This window comes from Festucalex cinctus, chromosome 13, assembly GCF_051991245.1.
Source record: "Festucalex cinctus isolate MCC-2025b chromosome 13, RoL_Fcin_1.0, whole genome shotgun sequence".
NCBI classification, from domain to species: domain Eukaryota; kingdom Metazoa; phylum Chordata; class Actinopteri; order Syngnathiformes; family Syngnathidae; genus Festucalex; species Festucalex cinctus.
The window spans coordinates 11,031,361-11,047,791 of NC_135423.1; the positions used below are offsets into that span (position 1 = coordinate 11,031,361).

At 39.9% G+C, this 16,431-nt stretch overlaps 3 protein-coding genes across 5 annotated transcripts in view; 1 reads left to right on the forward strand and 2 right to left on the reverse strand.

The window, feature by feature from the left end:
- Window positions 1–16,431, reverse strand: part of LOC144032762 (prolactin-releasing peptide receptor) — a 33,878-nt gene that overhangs the window by 17,096 nt on the left and 351 nt on the right. The gene's annotated exons all lie outside the window — the stretch shown is intronic.
- On the reverse strand, window positions 139–9,866 carry gvin1l2 (GTPase, very large interferon inducible 1-like 2). Its single transcript, XM_077540156.1, has 4 exons — window positions 9,703–9,866; window positions 9,492–9,607; window positions 940–8,623; window positions 139–853 (listed from the first exon to the last, which is right to left on the reverse strand). Exons 2-4 carry the CDS (start codon window positions 9,532–9,534, stop codon window positions 724–726), a joined length of 7,857 nt encoding a protein of 2,618 aa, XP_077396282.1. The 5' UTR covers window positions 9,535–9,607; window positions 9,703–9,866; the 3' UTR covers window positions 139–723.
- Window positions 10,462–16,430, forward strand: LOC144032763 (uncharacterized). The gene is made up of 4 exons (XM_077540164.1): window positions 10,462–10,709; window positions 11,781–11,894; window positions 14,723–14,765; window positions 15,159–16,430. Exons 1-4 carry the CDS (start codon window positions 10,656–10,658, stop codon window positions 15,299–15,301), a joined length of 354 nt encoding a protein of 117 aa, XP_077396290.1. The 5' UTR covers window positions 10,462–10,655; the 3' UTR covers window positions 15,302–16,430.

Sequence of the window (16,431 nt, forward strand, 5' to 3'; positions counted from 1 at the left end):
TGGGATAGGTTCAGAAAATGGATGGATGGATGAATACATAAGCATGGGAGGAAATGAGGGATTTCATTCAATACAGACATGAATTACAATGGAAAAGTGTAACTGGGGAACACTGAAGCCTTTGGAACACTCAGACCATTATTTCCAGACAGTCTTTATTCTCAGTGAATCACACCTCTTTTGTAAGGCCACCTTTATCCACAACTTTAAGTGCAGTGCACTTGTCAGAGTCCATAGAAATGAAAAATGCGCAAATCCTGCCGCTTAACAACAGATTTACAGTAGATGCAAAATGGAGTATCAATCTCTTACCATACACCCATTTTATGTTCCAGCTTTTACCCGAGCAGATTATAGCCGTGTTTCCAGGTGATCCTTGACCGACTGAGATTTAGCGTTTCGTGATGTCATTGTTTCCGTGTGTTTTGATCATTAGTGAGGCTACAAGTATGAGGTAGCTAACTATAGATATCAGCATTAGGTCTTCATGGCAGCTAGAGTAGCCTACTTTAACTTCAGTCATTAAAATGTTCCAAAGGAAAGAAAGGAAGAAGGATGAACTCGCCAAAAAATACAAATAAATCTGAAATTTGGTGGTGAATAGTATAGCAACTTTCTTTTGTAAACCAAACACACACAAAAAGAAATAAAATAAAATAATAATATGGGAAACATTTAATCATGAAATAACAAAAATCAGCCTTTTGTAAGTGATGAATAAACTTAAAGGAAGCTGTCCCTCAGATTGTCCAAGGCCTCCTCTTGTGTTATCGCCTTCCACTCTTCTGGGATCACTGGTGGCGTCCGGTCGTATTTATTTGCAAACCTCTCATTAAATCTTGCTAAGACATACCTTTAAAGGAAAGACAAATATTAATTACTTGACACATGCCACAAAGCTGTTACAAACAAAAGACCAGAGATTACATCTGAGCATACCTCCAGTAAGGACTGGGTGTCTGACTGCTTGTCTCTTCAGGTGAAAGATTCCAGTCTGGGTGGAGGGGTTGGAGTGCCCAACAAGCCACAGAGATTTCCTGTGGCTCCAGCTCATCAGTGTTTGCACTCTCAGGGGTGATCAGAGAAGTGGGCTCCAACATGCATTTGGGCCTATGGAGTGAGGCCTTGTGGACTTGATGCCCAGTTTGCTCTACATCACAAGGTGCGCTGCACACTGGACATCGGGCCTCACAGCCTTTGAGTTTGTTGAAAAGGCAGTCTCTTGGTTGAGTGGGAAGGCACTCGAGTAGTTGGTCACTACCCATGTGTTGGGAGAAAGCCTGGGCGAGGTCCAAGCGCAATGCTGCAAGTAACTCCATGAAACGCGTGATGAAGTGATCCCATTCCGTGGTAATACTGTAGAGCGGTCCCTCCAGACACTCCCAGGGGATACGTGCATCGCCATCTTCCAGAATGAGGCAAACTTGCTTCAGCATTGGTTTGGCGTCAGTCAGCACTGCGCTGGTACCTACTGTTACTTGGCTCACAGCTGCTGCAACCTTTCCGATGATCTCTCCAAGACGCTGGTGCCTCCATGTATTTACATTCCAGTCTGACAAGTGAGTCACAACTGTCTCCTGGATTTTCCTCAGCCTGAAGCTGTCATAAGAAAGCAAGTACTCGGCAAAACTTTCAAACCTGTCTTCATTGATCAGATCCTCCAGCAAACTCTTGTGGAAGGCCAGTGGGGAGAGATATTGTGGGACTTTACATTGGATTTCCTGTGCAATATGCATTGCTAGAGGTCGATAGACATAGTCCATCACTGTAGGTTGGATGATATCAGAAATGAACCTATGAGCCAACCTCTGACGCTGGTCTTGTTTCCTGAACTGGTAAATGAATTCCGCCTTGAGTGCGCTCTTTTTGGCTTTAATGGACTTCAGAAGCTCTCCGTCCTTGGCAAAGCGATTGTGGACTCTTTGGAAGTCTCTGCATGCAGCGTTACATACAAAGACTTTCAGATCCACCCCAAAGGCTGACCTGATTTCCAATTGCGTTTCTTTCAAGGCTTTATCAATCACCTCTAACAGTTCTGTGATGTAACTGTCAGCGAAGTCTTGTGGTAAACTGACCTTTTCTGTGACAAACTGTTGGTAATGCTCCATGATGTTGCTTGCAAGTTGTTGAGCTTTTGCTTTTGGCGATTTGTTGTTGCCTTCAAAAAGGTTTTTCATTCTGCTACTGTATCCAAAGTACTCATCATGCACTCTAAAGGACGTAGTCTGATTTTGACCAAAAGTCGAAAGTTTATGAAAGTGCTTTTGGAGGCCATGGCTGTTGAGGTTCGCTGCAAGAATATTCACCACCCTGGTGGTAATATCTTCCGTGTCTGAAACCCTGAAGTCAAACTTGGACAATGCCTCCTTCCACACAACCTCAAATTCCTCTTCAAGAGCTTCATCTTTAAAGAGCTCGTTTTCTGATTCACTGTTGTGTAAAAGTGCCTGAAGCCTGGCATTTTGCTCAATTTTCAGTACAGTTTCGATTCTATTGAGCTGAGTAGAAGAACAATGATTCTCATTGATTGTTTCCAGCCTTTCGATTGTCATTATAGTTACCCGATCTTCAAGCTCCGTCATGTTGCTTAAAATTATACTTTTTAGCATTTTAATGTAGACATCAAGCTTGTTTTCCTTCAAACTGGCCTTCACACTTGACTTTTGCTTGTTTACTTCCCTTTTAACCTCTCTTTTAGCTTCATACTTTAGCTCACACAGAAAGTCGTTTTGGCTGGAAGGGTCCAATGCATTTGGTTCGGTGGAATAAATTGTCTTGGTTGCCTGTGTAAGCCAGCATTCCATGTGTTCCACCAAGCTGTCCTCCCACTGAAAAAGCTCAGTGCAGAATATAGAGAACACCAAAGCGATGTCTTTATTTTGCAGGCCAACAGAGAAGGATTCTGCTTTTACAGCCTCCCAAACACAACACACACGGCCCATAAATTCAGTCCAACCACATGTTCTTGACTCAACAGCTGCCTCCTTCAGTGCCCCAAACAGTGAACGCTTGAACTTCAGTATAGCCTCACTATGATGTGTGTCAACTGATTTTGAGAGGGGCTCATTGTACCATGGTCTAACATAGGGAATTGAGTTTATTTTCTTTGAATTATGAATCGTATCAGCATCTCTAACCGTTGTCTCTTCAGTCTTAGTTTTCAGAATGTTAGATACGCGTTTTAACTGTGTGGCTTCTAATATGGTATTTATCCCTTGATCCTGGACTAAAACTTTGCAGATGGGAATGGAGCCACATTCTCTGATGCGCAAGAGAGCATTGACCTCAACTGTGAGACTTGTCTCAAGCTCAGAAGCTGCACGCGAGTAGAGATTTTGCAATAAAACCTCACTTATTCCAGCTCCAACAGTTGCCATTTCATTATCACTGACTTGCGTGCTTATTTGACGATCAGTTGCAGAGCAGAGACCCTCGACATCAATCAGTAGGAGAAAATCACAGTTTAGCTTCTTTTTTAACTTAGGTGGTAGTTGTAGGGCAACCATGTATACCCCTCTTGTTGATCTTTTACTTCCATCTGGAAATTTCACTCCAAATAATGCCCAAAGGATCTCAGCATTTCTTGCATGATGCACTCCAAGGCATGTCAGAACCTTCAAGCGATCTCGAGGAAAGCGATGTTTGATTTCTGCAAGAACACTGCCAAGCCAGCGCATAGGAATATTAGAAGCATCTCCATCCATGAGTTCTAGAGGAATCCCACTGAGGATCAAGTCAGCAGCAACACTTGGGAGTCGCAGCACATTATGGCTCCCACTACTAAGGCTGATGTGGGTGAGTTCAAAAATAAGGGCCATCTCGCGTAAAAAATGCTCAAGTCCCAGCAAAAAAGGCTGTCTAGACTTCTCTGCTGGACCTTCGCTAGATGCATGTTGTGTCTGTTGTTCTGCAGAAGTCTCTGGAAAAGTTGTGTCATTGAAGTCATTCATGTGAACATCTAAGGTTCCATTATTGCTCAAAGTTTTCAAAGAAGTGCTTTCTTCAAGTATCTTTTCATTCGGGATCTCTTCTTCATTTGAGCAGTCAAAATGTCTATTTTGCAGAGATTCTGATTCTTCGTGGTTTGGAGTTTGAAAAATGTGCTTCCAACCTACAGTATGCTCTGAATCAGCAAACACAAGATCATTATCTGTTACCTGCTCAGGCTCCAGCAAAAATGGCTGTGCAGATGTTACTGCCTGATCCTCAGATGCATTTTGGTATGATTTTTCTTCAGTAGTGTAAGTCTCTTTAAAGGTTGAATCACTGAAGCTATTCCCATGAACCCCTAAAGGTCCCTTTTCTCCCAACACTAGGTTTAAAGAAACATTATTTTTCGGAATATCTTCACCTTGGAGCTCCTCTTGATTTTTTGACTCAAAACGGTCGTTTTGCGCACATTCTGATTCTTCATACTTTGTACTATGAAAAACGTGCTCCAAAGCTATTTCACCATCTGAATCAGCAATCAAGTGATCATTATATTGTAACTGCTCAAGATCTAGCAAAAATGGCTGTGCAGATGTTACTGTCTGATCTTCAACCGATTGGTATGTTTGTTCATCAGTAGTAGAAGTCTCCTGTAAGGTTGACTCACACAAGTAATTCCCATGAACTCCTACATGTGCCTTTTCGCTCAACACTGGGTTTAAAACATTATTTTTAAGAATCTCTTCACCTTGGAGCCCTTCTTGATTTTTGGAGTCAAAATGTCCATTTGGCGGCGATTCTGATTCCCCATCGTTTGTGGTTTGAAATACGTGCTTCAAAGGTACCTCACCCTCTCGATCAGCAACCAAGAGATCATTATCTTTAAACTGCTCAAGCTCCAGCAAAAATGGAAGTGCAGATGTTGCTGCCTGATCTTCAACAGATGCATTTTGATATGTTTGTTCTTCAGTGGAAGAAGTCTCCTGAAAGGTTGAATCATTCCGATGAACCCATAAGGGTTTCTTTTCTGTCAGCACTGGGTTTAAAACAATATTGCTTTTAAGAATCTCTTCACTTGGGAACTCCTCTTGATTTTTGGAGTTAAAATTTTCATTTTGCATAGATTCTGATTCTTCATTGTTTTTGGTTTGAAAAATGTGCTTCAACCCTACCTCACCCTCTGGATCAGTAACATTGAGATCGTCATCTTTAAACTGTTTAAGCTCAAGTAAAAATGGCTGTGCAGATGTTACTGTCTGACTTTCAAAAGATGCATCTAGGCATGTTTGTTCTTCAGTTGAAAAAGTCTTGTGATAAGCTGATTCATTGAAGTCATTCCCATGAATGCACAAGGCTGCCTCTTCATTCAACAATGGGTTTAAAGAAACATTCATTTTAAGAATCTTTTCACCCAGGAACTCCTCTTGATTTGTCGAGTCAACATATGTATGTTTTAGAGCTTCTGATTCTTCATTGTTCTGGGTTTGAAAACCTTCATTACTCTCTGAATCAGTGACATCCAGACCTTTGTCAATACGGTGCTTGAGCCTCAGCAAAAATGGCCATGCTGATGTCTGACCTCCGGCAGATGCATCTTGGTAGCTTTGTTCTTCTCGAGAAGAAGTCTTCTGAACTTTTGATGCATTGAAGTCAGTCCCTTGTACATCTAAGGTTCTATTTCCCAACAACACTGAGTTTAAAGAAACATTATTTTCAAGTAAATCTTCGCCTAGGATCTCTTCTTCATTTGCCAGGGGGGAAATATAATTTTGCAGAGACTCTGTTCCTTCATAATGTTTGGCTTGAAAACTGTGCTTCAAAGCTAAGTCATTATCTGCATCGACAACCTCCAGATCATTGTCAATACGCTGCTTGAACCTCAGCAAAAATGATCGTGCAGATGTAACTGTCTGACCTCCATCAGATGCATCTTGGCAGGTTTGTTCTTCTCCGGAAGTCTCCCGAACTGTTGATGCAATGAAGTCAGTCCCTTGAACATCTAAGGTTCCATTTTCCAACAATACTGAATTTAAAGAAGCATTATTTTCAAATAAATCTTCACCTAGGATTTCTTCATTTGGCGCTAAAAAATGTTCATTTTGCAGAGACTCTGTTCCTTCATCGTTTTCAGTTTGAAAGCTGTGTTTCACACACAAGTTGCTCTCTGAATCGGCAACCTCCAGATCATTGTCAATACGCTGCTTGAGCCTAAGCAAAAATGACCGTGCAGATATAATTGTCTGACCTCCATCAGGTGCATCTTGGCAGCTCTGTTCTTCTCCAGCCGTCTCCTGAACTGTTGATGCACTGAAGTCAGTCCCTTGAACATCTAAGGTTCCATTTTCCAACAACACTGAATTTAAAGAAGCATTATTTTCAAATAAATCTTCACCTAGGATTTCTTCTTTATTTGGCGCTAAAAAATGTTCATTTTGCAGAGACTCTGTTCCGTCATTGTTTTTGGTTTGAAAGCTGTGTTTCACACCTAACTTGCTCTCTGAATCGGAAACCTCCAGATCATTGTCAATACGCTGATTGAGCCTTAGCAAAAATGACCGTGCAGATATAACTGTCTGACCTCCGTCAGATGCATCTTGGCAGCTTTGCTCTTGTCCAGAATTCTCCCGAATGGTTGATGCACTGAAGTCAGTCCCTTGAACAGCTAAGGTTCCATTTTCCAAAAACACTGAGTTTAAAGAAGCGTTATTTTCAAGTAAATCTTCACCTAGGATTTCTTCTTCATTTGGCGGTAACAAATGTTCATTTAGCAGGGACTCTGTTCCTTCATCGTTTTCGGTTTGAAAACTGTGCTTCAAACCTAAGTCATGCTCTGAGGCGGCGAACTCTAGATTATCATCTATATGTTTCTCAAGCCTAAGCAAACATGAATGTAAAGACACTGCTGTTTGATCTTCAGCAAACACATCTTGGCACATTTGTTCTTCTGCAGAAGAAGTCTTGTGAAGCATTGATTCATCAAATTCATGTCCACTTAGCAGAGACTCTGATCTGTCATGGTTTTGCATTTGAAAAATGGGTATTAAATCGACTTTGTTCTCTGAATCTACAACCTCCTGATCGTTATCTGCATGCTGCTCTATTTCACCATCCCTAAATGTTGAATCTGTGCAAAAACTGTCAGTATCATCCCTGGAATCATTGACTACATTCTGAAGTTCTGATTGTTCAGGAATGTCGTTTGTCTGCTGATTAATCAGTAGATCTTTTAGGTCGATTTGTTTTTGCATTTGCAGCAGTCTCAGTTTCACCTTCATCCAACTGAGGAAATACATTCTTTCTACTTTATCTTGGGTTGAAAGAGCATTTGTAAAATTCTTCATAGATGGAGTTTTTTTGTATTTGCTCAAACGGCCCACAATGTCTTTTCTCTCATTTTGCAATCGAGGATCAAACACTTTCCCTTCTTTCTTCTTTCTGCTTTCTTCTTTTTCAATTTCAGCCAATCTACTCCACAAGCCACCTTGCAGTGGCAACTGTTTCTCCCTAAACACAGTAGGTCCCTCAGCTAAACCATTCAGAACTTCCTCTGCCATGTGCATTGATTTTTTACAGACTGTCCCTTCATCGCAATGAAGCCCCAGCTCTATTGCTAACTTTGCTGCTTCTTCGAGTGTTACAAGTCTCAGGTCTGGTAGTAAATGTTTGATGGTATCACAAAGTACATTAGCAAGGTTCTCTGCATTCAAAGCTCTTCCTGACACGACTGATCCATCTGGAAGACCTATCGCCTCCTGAATGTTCTTGCCAATAAATCTCACCGCTCTGTCCTCTATAGAGTCAGTCTCGGATCGGTCAATCAAAATGAGCTTGGACGTCATATTTTTGCAGGAGGCGATAAGTTGCTTCTCTTTTTCCTTAGGATTTTCACAGAAAAAAATAACCACTGAAGACACTTGGCTGAGAACTTGGAGGCATTTCTCATGTGTGCTTGCATCTCCCCGGAGGTTAGAGAAGACCACTGGGACTGGGAAAGTGTCTCTGATAGGGTCTCCTGTAGGAAGATACCATGCAGTCTCCACAAGACCTTCGGAGAGTCTTCGCGGGACTTGTCCTCCGTCCATCTTTTCGTGGGGGAAAGTTTCACTGCCGAAGACATGATTTAGCACCTCAGACTTTGAGACACTGCACGAACCAAGCCTCACACACGAGATCACTGGCATGGACGTGCTTGCTAAAACGGCTTCTTGGACTTTTTGGTCACTATTCAAAGACTGGGCCTGCCATTGTCTCACTACACCTCTCACAGGCCAAAGGAGGAAATTGCTTGGTTCTTCATCATTTAAATGTGGAAGAATCAGGGGTACGGCAAATTGGCACTGCAGCATATGTGCTGTGATCTCCTGCTGAAGGAAAGTGTTGGCACATAAAAAGACAGCTGTCACTAGATCAAGAGGATTGATGGTACAGGAGTGGAATCCTTCAAAATCAACAGCCCTCTCACCAGGACTCTCCATAATATCCGTGAGGGCCTTGCAGCAAGTACTCCGAGCATCTGGGCGAAGCAGCCAAAGCCTCTGAAGGAAAGATTTAGGCAGATCATTGGTTTCTCGGGGCGTTAGGTTGTCCAGGATCCATGTACTGAGGTCCAATATTGATGCTGGTTCCAGTTGGGAAGGATAGAAGGGATCCAGGCCAAGCTGGGTTAGAACATCAATCTTGTTTTTTGGGGGCTCTGGTTTGAATGAAGCACAAACAGTTAGATTGTGTTTTAGACACCTAATTTACACTTTTGCTAATTTCCAACTGCACGCTACCTAGTTTGCCCACCTCAACTCTACTGTACTGTAGTAATGTTTTTCCTTTGGTAAAGGCAGCTTCTCAGGGTGTTGAGCTAAAATCATATGGCAACATATTGTAAACCACAGTTGGTTGCTTAATGGTCTAACTATTGTCACTGTCTGGTCCTTGTAAGATTCCAAACAAACTGATATGCTAATGACAACTAAGCCTGGTGCTATGCCTTAGCTATTGTATGCATGGTGCAGTATTTGGCAGTACTTTGATGCAGCAGTTGCTGGCCTCAGTCAATAAAACAATAAAACCGCCACATGCCAAGGAATAAATACAAGAACCTTTATCTCCACTGGTGTTGCTTGTTGTGTGTCATTCTGACCGATGCTTTCAATGTGACGTGTGTTTATACTTTGATATTTTGAAGCACTAAAATCACTCCAAACCAAATTTAGCACTGTGCCATGGAAAAGCTACTCACATGCCAATGCAATTATTGACAACAATGTTAAAAAAGATAATTGCATACTTGCAGCATCGCTACAACAACAACAACAACAAAATAATAATGGCTTAATATTGTAGCACAGTAGTGTAAATACGAAAATCAAATGTCCTGTGATTACACTACCAGTCATACATTACAGTCAAATAATTAACATTTTATACATTTTTTTTTTTTGGTGCACTGACAGGTGAATATTTAATCACCCATTGGATAGCAAACTTTGAATAACAAATTTAGTGTTAGTTTTGGTATGTATAGAAATCTTCGAAAGTAGAAAATCCAACATGTAAAATCAACTTACTTTTCCTTTTGCTGCTCAGCCTCTTTGAAAGTTTGGTTGACATGATTAACTTCTTCCTGTTGATTTACTCGTTTCTTCTCTGTCTTCACCAATATTTAGTGGAATTGTGTGGTAACCTGTGATTTAATTTAAATGCACCACATAAAAATCACTGACACAAAAATGTTTTTACCTAATTCAAAATGTTCTTTTGAAATGTGCATGTGCTTACCTATCTCTTATTGTTTGTTGAAATTAGTCATGGTTGTAAGAAAAGCTGGAACATATTCCTTCACTTGCAGTCAGAAGTCGACGTCTGTTGCCTACCGGTGGAGCTCTTATAGGCATCTGTCCAACACATTCCTCCAGTTGTCTTCTATCACCATCATCCAACATGTACAGTATGTCCACTCGTTGCACGCATAAATGCAAGTGAACTAGTGGCACCACTGGTTGCGTCAACATTCTTTGTCTGACACAAAAAAATGTCCAGTCATAACAATGCACATTCCAGTATTCCTGGAATTTGGCCGGAAACTGAATTGAGTTCAATGTGACAAATGTTCAAAATCACATTAACTCACTAGTAAATGAACAATCACAATTTAAGCGCTCAAGTGTGACTTGATTGAAAGATGTTTGTGTTTTTGAACAATACTTACTTAATATAAAACATTTTAATTACTGGTACGTTGGTACTCGGTATCACTGAGTACTCAAATGTCAGTACTCGGTCTCAAAGTGGTACAGTGCGTCTCTCCATTAACAGGCCATGTTAGATGTCTTCAACTCGACTCGACTCTCATGTAAGTAACTTTGTGAGTTTTGATGTCTTTTAAGGCAAACAATCAATCGCAGTAGTGTGAGTTTGCATCCCTGTGGAGAAAGATGCTAGCACACCTGAGGGATAAGTTGTTGCGCAGAGGAAAAAGATTAGCGCCTCTCTATTTACGTCCCGCAAAGCTCTTTAACATGTCCTGCAAAGCTCTTTTATCTTCATGTGTCAGACACTGTGGGAGTAAAGCGTGTGCGTATGTGCATCTAGGAGCAAGTGCGAGCTGCCATAATTGAGTCAATTGTCCTTGTGGAGCCGCTCTTCAATCTTCCCCTGGTGTGCCTCCATAGCGTCCCTTCAGCGAGCTGAGGACACGACGGACTATCGTAAGGAACGCTCAAGTGGTCAGGATGTTGATCACCATGCTAACAGCCATGTACGTGATAGTCCAAGTCGTAGAATCGGTAAGAACATAACGACTTATGAAAGATATTGTCATTTATGTCATTACGTTTAATAAGACTGGATCAAAGGTGACAAAATTATTCAAGTTCTGTAAGAAGTAAATATAACTTAAGAAATGATTTGTGTAAGCGTACAAGTACTGATTTGAATCCTTAAGCAAAAGTAAAACAGTACAGACACTGCAAGGCACTTAAAAGTTAATTTTAGAGCCAATTATTATCATCAATACCTGTTTTAACTAATTTGCATTTTTTTTTTTTTTTAAACCTTTAGCTTATCAGCTACTGGAATTGACGAACAAAAAATGCTTAATTAGCTACTATATTAGTATCCACCCACCATTATCTGAATGACTGAAAAATACGACCTTGTATGTGTTATTTCAATGAACGAATTTCTGAATGCCACAAGATAGTGGTTTATAGGGTGGCACAACACATTCGTTATGAATCATTCTTGTAGATGTCAACCTCAAAAGTTGATTATTTTGCTTTGCTGTTATCTTTAAATGCTACCTGCTACATTTCTCCACGTGAAAAAAGTACAATAATTAAGTATTTGTACAAAAGCTAATAAACAACTAAATGGGTAGAACTGTACCTCCTCCTGCTAAGAGCTGTTCCTGATGTTTTACCCTATTATGTATGTAGGTGAACAAGGCTAAAGGGAAAATAAATATAATGTAGTGCAGTTTTACATCACTGCAAACTTTAATACTCATAAATGTGTTCCTTCCTTACTTGCTAAACAGGGTAGACGTTCTAATGTTGGACATATTGATTATACTGTGTAAGTAAGTGTGACCATTTTAAATGTGCTGTAGAACATTCTATTAAGTGTAAGTTTGGTTCTTTTATTATCTTCATACGCATCTAATGTTTCAAAAACCAACGCGTACAATGATAAAAAAAAGAAAGAAAAGAAAAAGAAGTATCTGCTATCAGGGGAAATAACAGAACTAATAATGCATGAGAAGATAGTAGTCCCATCAATCTCATTTAGAATTTCAAAACACAGCAAATATGTATTTGACCTTTTGTGCTTCTAATTACTGACGTTTGCATTTGCAGATAGGGGAACACTTTGCCGGCCAACAGGAGCCTTTGCCTTATATGGTGTCCCAGCCTTTGCCTTGGCAGGTGCATTCGGTGTCACACAGCCGCAGGAGCAGTAAAGCAGATGAGGTTCGAAACATCATGCTCATATTTATCCTTATGTACTGTATGGCTCAAATTTGAACACCTTTTAAGTCATCTTAAATTTCATGTGTTCACTCAGAAATTTGCACAACCATGAAAATACTTTAAAATGTCACTTGTGATTGTCACATGACCAAACTCTGAAGATAGGTGAGCTGTAATTGGTAGTTTCCTGAGTTCTGAACTTCTGACCAACGCTGATGTCATTTTCAGTCGACAGCAAGCGGCAAAATGGCTGCCCTGAGATGGCTAAAAACACTGCTGCTTAATTTATATTCCACAAATACAATATTAATCAGAATGTCAGGTTTAGATTAGTGGGGGTGCATACAATTATAACATATTGTAAAGAAATGTCTTGACTTTACTTCCGCTTTAAAAGACAAATGCAGTCATAAGTAAAAATGCAGGTAACTATCTTCAATTCTGTCCTTGAGTAAAAACAACATGCTAGCATCATATTAACACCAGCGTAGCTACTTTGACGTTAACCCCATCCCGAAATGAGTGTTGGCTTGCGCCGTGGGTGAAGACCAAATAACACGACACCCGTTTTGTATCGGAAAACACCTGACTTTCCACATTCTATCCTGTTAATGAAACCTGTTAGAGGACAGGCGTCCAAACAGGCTTTAATAGATAGCATTTAACTGGTTGCATAATAATGAAGCGCATACAGCCACACGCACAATAAAAATTATGAGAAGAATTTGTAACTAGCTAGCTATAACTGCAACTAGCTGTAAGTTTAGCTGTGTCTAGCTACCTAGCTTCTATTTCGTTTTCATTGTGTTTTTCTGGCAATCCTGTGAGACCATGCTGCCTCTCACGGGTCCGAAATAAAACAAAAACAAAAAAAGTGATTTGTGGGCATTCATAGATGTGTGCTATGTTGGTCATCTCAACTACAAGTAGGACAACGCACATGCTAACAAACTAGCAGCATTTTTCCTCAGTAAGTGTTACATTTTGAAAATCAGTGAAGCTGGAAAAACTCTCTACGTGTGTACCCCGCTTAAGGTGACCTCGGGTTTGCGGTGTGACAATCATCGCGGGAATGTAGCCAAGTGAGTTGGCTAAGCAGCTTCTAACCTTTAGCCTTTAGCATTTAGCCTTCTCCTGCTGTGCTTGGGCTGCAAATCCCAACCAAGGCGATTTGTGTGGAGGTCATTAACTTCAACTCTGCAAGTCTTACACACACGCACACACAGGCAGGGTCAGTCTCGCACGTGGCACCATGACACACGCTCTCTCGCTCAAGTAAGCTGGGTACTTTTCTTGCACACATTGTGCCAGTGGATCTGATTAGACACTTGAAAGAATGTGAACAATGTTTGCTTGGACATCCTGGTCACATAGCAGCACTGATGCTGATCACGACGATTTGTATCGGAGGCTTCTGCTCACGCAACTCAGCATTCTCGTATTCTTTTGAACGTCATTCTGTGGAGTCTTTAGTGCCAGACATGAGAGCACTGATTTGCTTTTTTCTTACCGGTAATCTGTATTTAAACTAAACAAACAAACAAACAAAAAATGTGTACAGTACAAAGGAGTCAAGGGTAACATTATAAGTCAGAAAAATACATAATGAAAAATCTAATCTTTCCAGATATTTTTCAGTCATTAAATATGCCAAAAAATGCCATTTTAATGGGCAAAGATAATTCATGAAAAATGCAAACATTTATCATAAAAAGATGGTCAGAGTTACAATACTGTACTGTATAGTACAATATCGTACTATATATTATATATGCCATTTTTAGGGATGTTTGAGACCCCCCCTTCTTGTCTAGACCGATACCAGTACAATTTCTCAACTCTTAAGTAGTCACTGATACTGATACCAAGTACTGGTGCTTTTAGTACTTTTGATGCATACAATCCCCCCCCCCCCAAAAAAAAAAAAAAAAAAAAACAACATATTTGAAAGACCTATATAACTCAATATGGCATTTTCTAAGACCCTTGTTCGTAATCAGGCCACTGAAATCCTAACTTTTCTCCCCCTTACAGTGCCCCTGATTAACAGCTTTGAAAAAAAAAAATGAATAAAAATAAAAATAAAAAAATGTTTTAATTTTCCTCAGAAACCCACGTTTATAAATAATAAATAAACGTTTTGCATCATCATCATCATCATCATCATCATCATCAACGCCCAGTTGGTGATTTGAACCCTAACCCGTCTGGTGGCCATTTTACTTTTGAATGTATGGGGCAGTTGGGAACTCTGCCTGGCAACAAGTGGCCAATGCAAATGAATATGAGAAACTGTTGTACTTTCTTACTCTGAGAAGTTAACGGTCATTATTTGAAATGAATCACAAATGATGCTTTTGGGAATAATGACATGGATATTGTAAATGTCAAATTAAGCTTGATCTGACAGCACTTTATACACTTTTCCACTGCATGGTATATAATCGGCTCACTGTGACTCTGATCACTATCCATTATACCACATATGAATATATTTTCCACTGTTTAAATAGGCTACAAATGATGCTGCGGTATCATACTCCACAACTATGGTCATCAAAATAAAAGCCTTAGGAAAAATAATTGCCCGCCAAGTACCACCGCCATGACCAACATTAAAATACAGTATAAGACCTTAAATATTTCTGTAACCCTCTGACACATTATGCACAGTTTAAATAACACTGTTTAATATAGTCTGGTTACGTGTTTCATTCAGACTGTTTCATTCGATGTGTTGTGGTGTACTGCAACACTTGGTACTTGCAGTATCAAACGCAACAACACTTTTATTTAGTTTTTCTTGATCTGTTTTTTTTTTTTTTCAGCTCGATGGCTTTAGAAGGAACAGCATGGGTGTGTACAGAAAGTGTAAGTAACAATCTTATTTCAGAAATACATCAGTGTGGTTAAATCACCTGCGTCAAACTTATGGCCCGTGGGCCAGAGTGGGCCCTTCATGGGATCCAATCCGGCTCATGGGGAAAGTAATTGTTGTTGTTAGCATTGTGATATTGGCTATTAAGATTTGACGCCTGATATTGATGTCTTTGTGAAGGCTAAGAGATGGCAAGTTCAGGAGCAAAGTAATCCTACTTCATAAAAAAACAAACAAAACAACAACAACAACAACAACAACAACAACAACAAAACTGCTGCATCAGCTTTGCACTGCAAATAATACGGATCTGTGTTTATATATATTTGGAATTTGAATATTGGAAAATAACCCTGTCTCATTGTCTCTCTTCCTCTGGCGCTCAGACTCCAATGCCAGTAATGGCACGTGCTGTAGCGAGCTGACCGGCCCACCCCCGCTCAGCCCCGTGGAGGCGGACAAGGCTGCAGCCACCATCCAAACCCATTTCAGGAAGTTCCAGCAGAAGAAACAAAAGAATGGCAAATAGACCAGTTGGACTTGTTTGGGCGCATGCGCACACACAACAACATTGATGGACACTTTCATACTACGTGTACAGCACAGACTGTACATTAAAGTTAACGACATAGCTTAGCAGGATTACATTCAACAATACATCTAAATAAATCAGTAATTCTCATAGTCTGGTTTGAGTACCACTAGGGCTCCCTCTAGTGGTATGTGATACTTTAAAGTTCAATACATTTACTGTTTATTTACATTTATTTAGGTACAATTTCTATGTGCAATACACTTCAATGGAATCACTATTTAAGTACATTTTTCTGTTTTCATATACTGATCTTAACTCTGTAAGTCTGTATATATGTCCATCGTGGCACATTTGAGGTCCCTGTGTTGCCATTTACACTTACCGGACATTTCATTGGGAACACTTGCAAAAGCTAATCAGATCCAACACAAGCAATACAACAAAAGGTTCTGCCTTCAGAAATTTATTTTAAAATCAATTATCACATACATTTATTTAAAAATAATATACTGTATATTATATAATAACTCATAATGCTATGTATAAGTCATTGTTAATTAATCTAACAATGTTTATTATGTAGTTCACAGAAAGGCCCACCTTATTATTTATGCACCTTGTCTACCTACACAAGAGGGATGTAACAGTAGAAGCCAGATTAAAAAAAAAAAAAGGTATATATTTTTTTTTTTAAATGTGTATTATGTTCCAAATAATAGCAGTGTGTAAAAGTAAAGGGGGATGTGCAATTAAATCCAAAGGTCCTGGGCTTGTTGCCAGAAGTGGTGGTCTGCTCTTTGCAAACCAGATGTGAAACACTTCTCACAAACAGTGCTTATATAAACAGCTACAGCAGAACGAAGACAATCATATTATTAGTATTTTATTTTGAACAGCTTTATGTTCCCTTTACTTTCTTTTAGGAAGACCACATTTTATACGCCTCATGTTTCGATTTATCATATTGCACGCTGTTAATCTGAACACGGCCATAGCTCTTGTGGTATACGGAATGTTGTGGTCCTGCAGTTGAATGTACAGGCATGTGTTGATTTATGAATATGAAAAAAAGAATACAGTATATGTGTTGACGTTGACAAAATAAATGCAGAAATGTGACATAC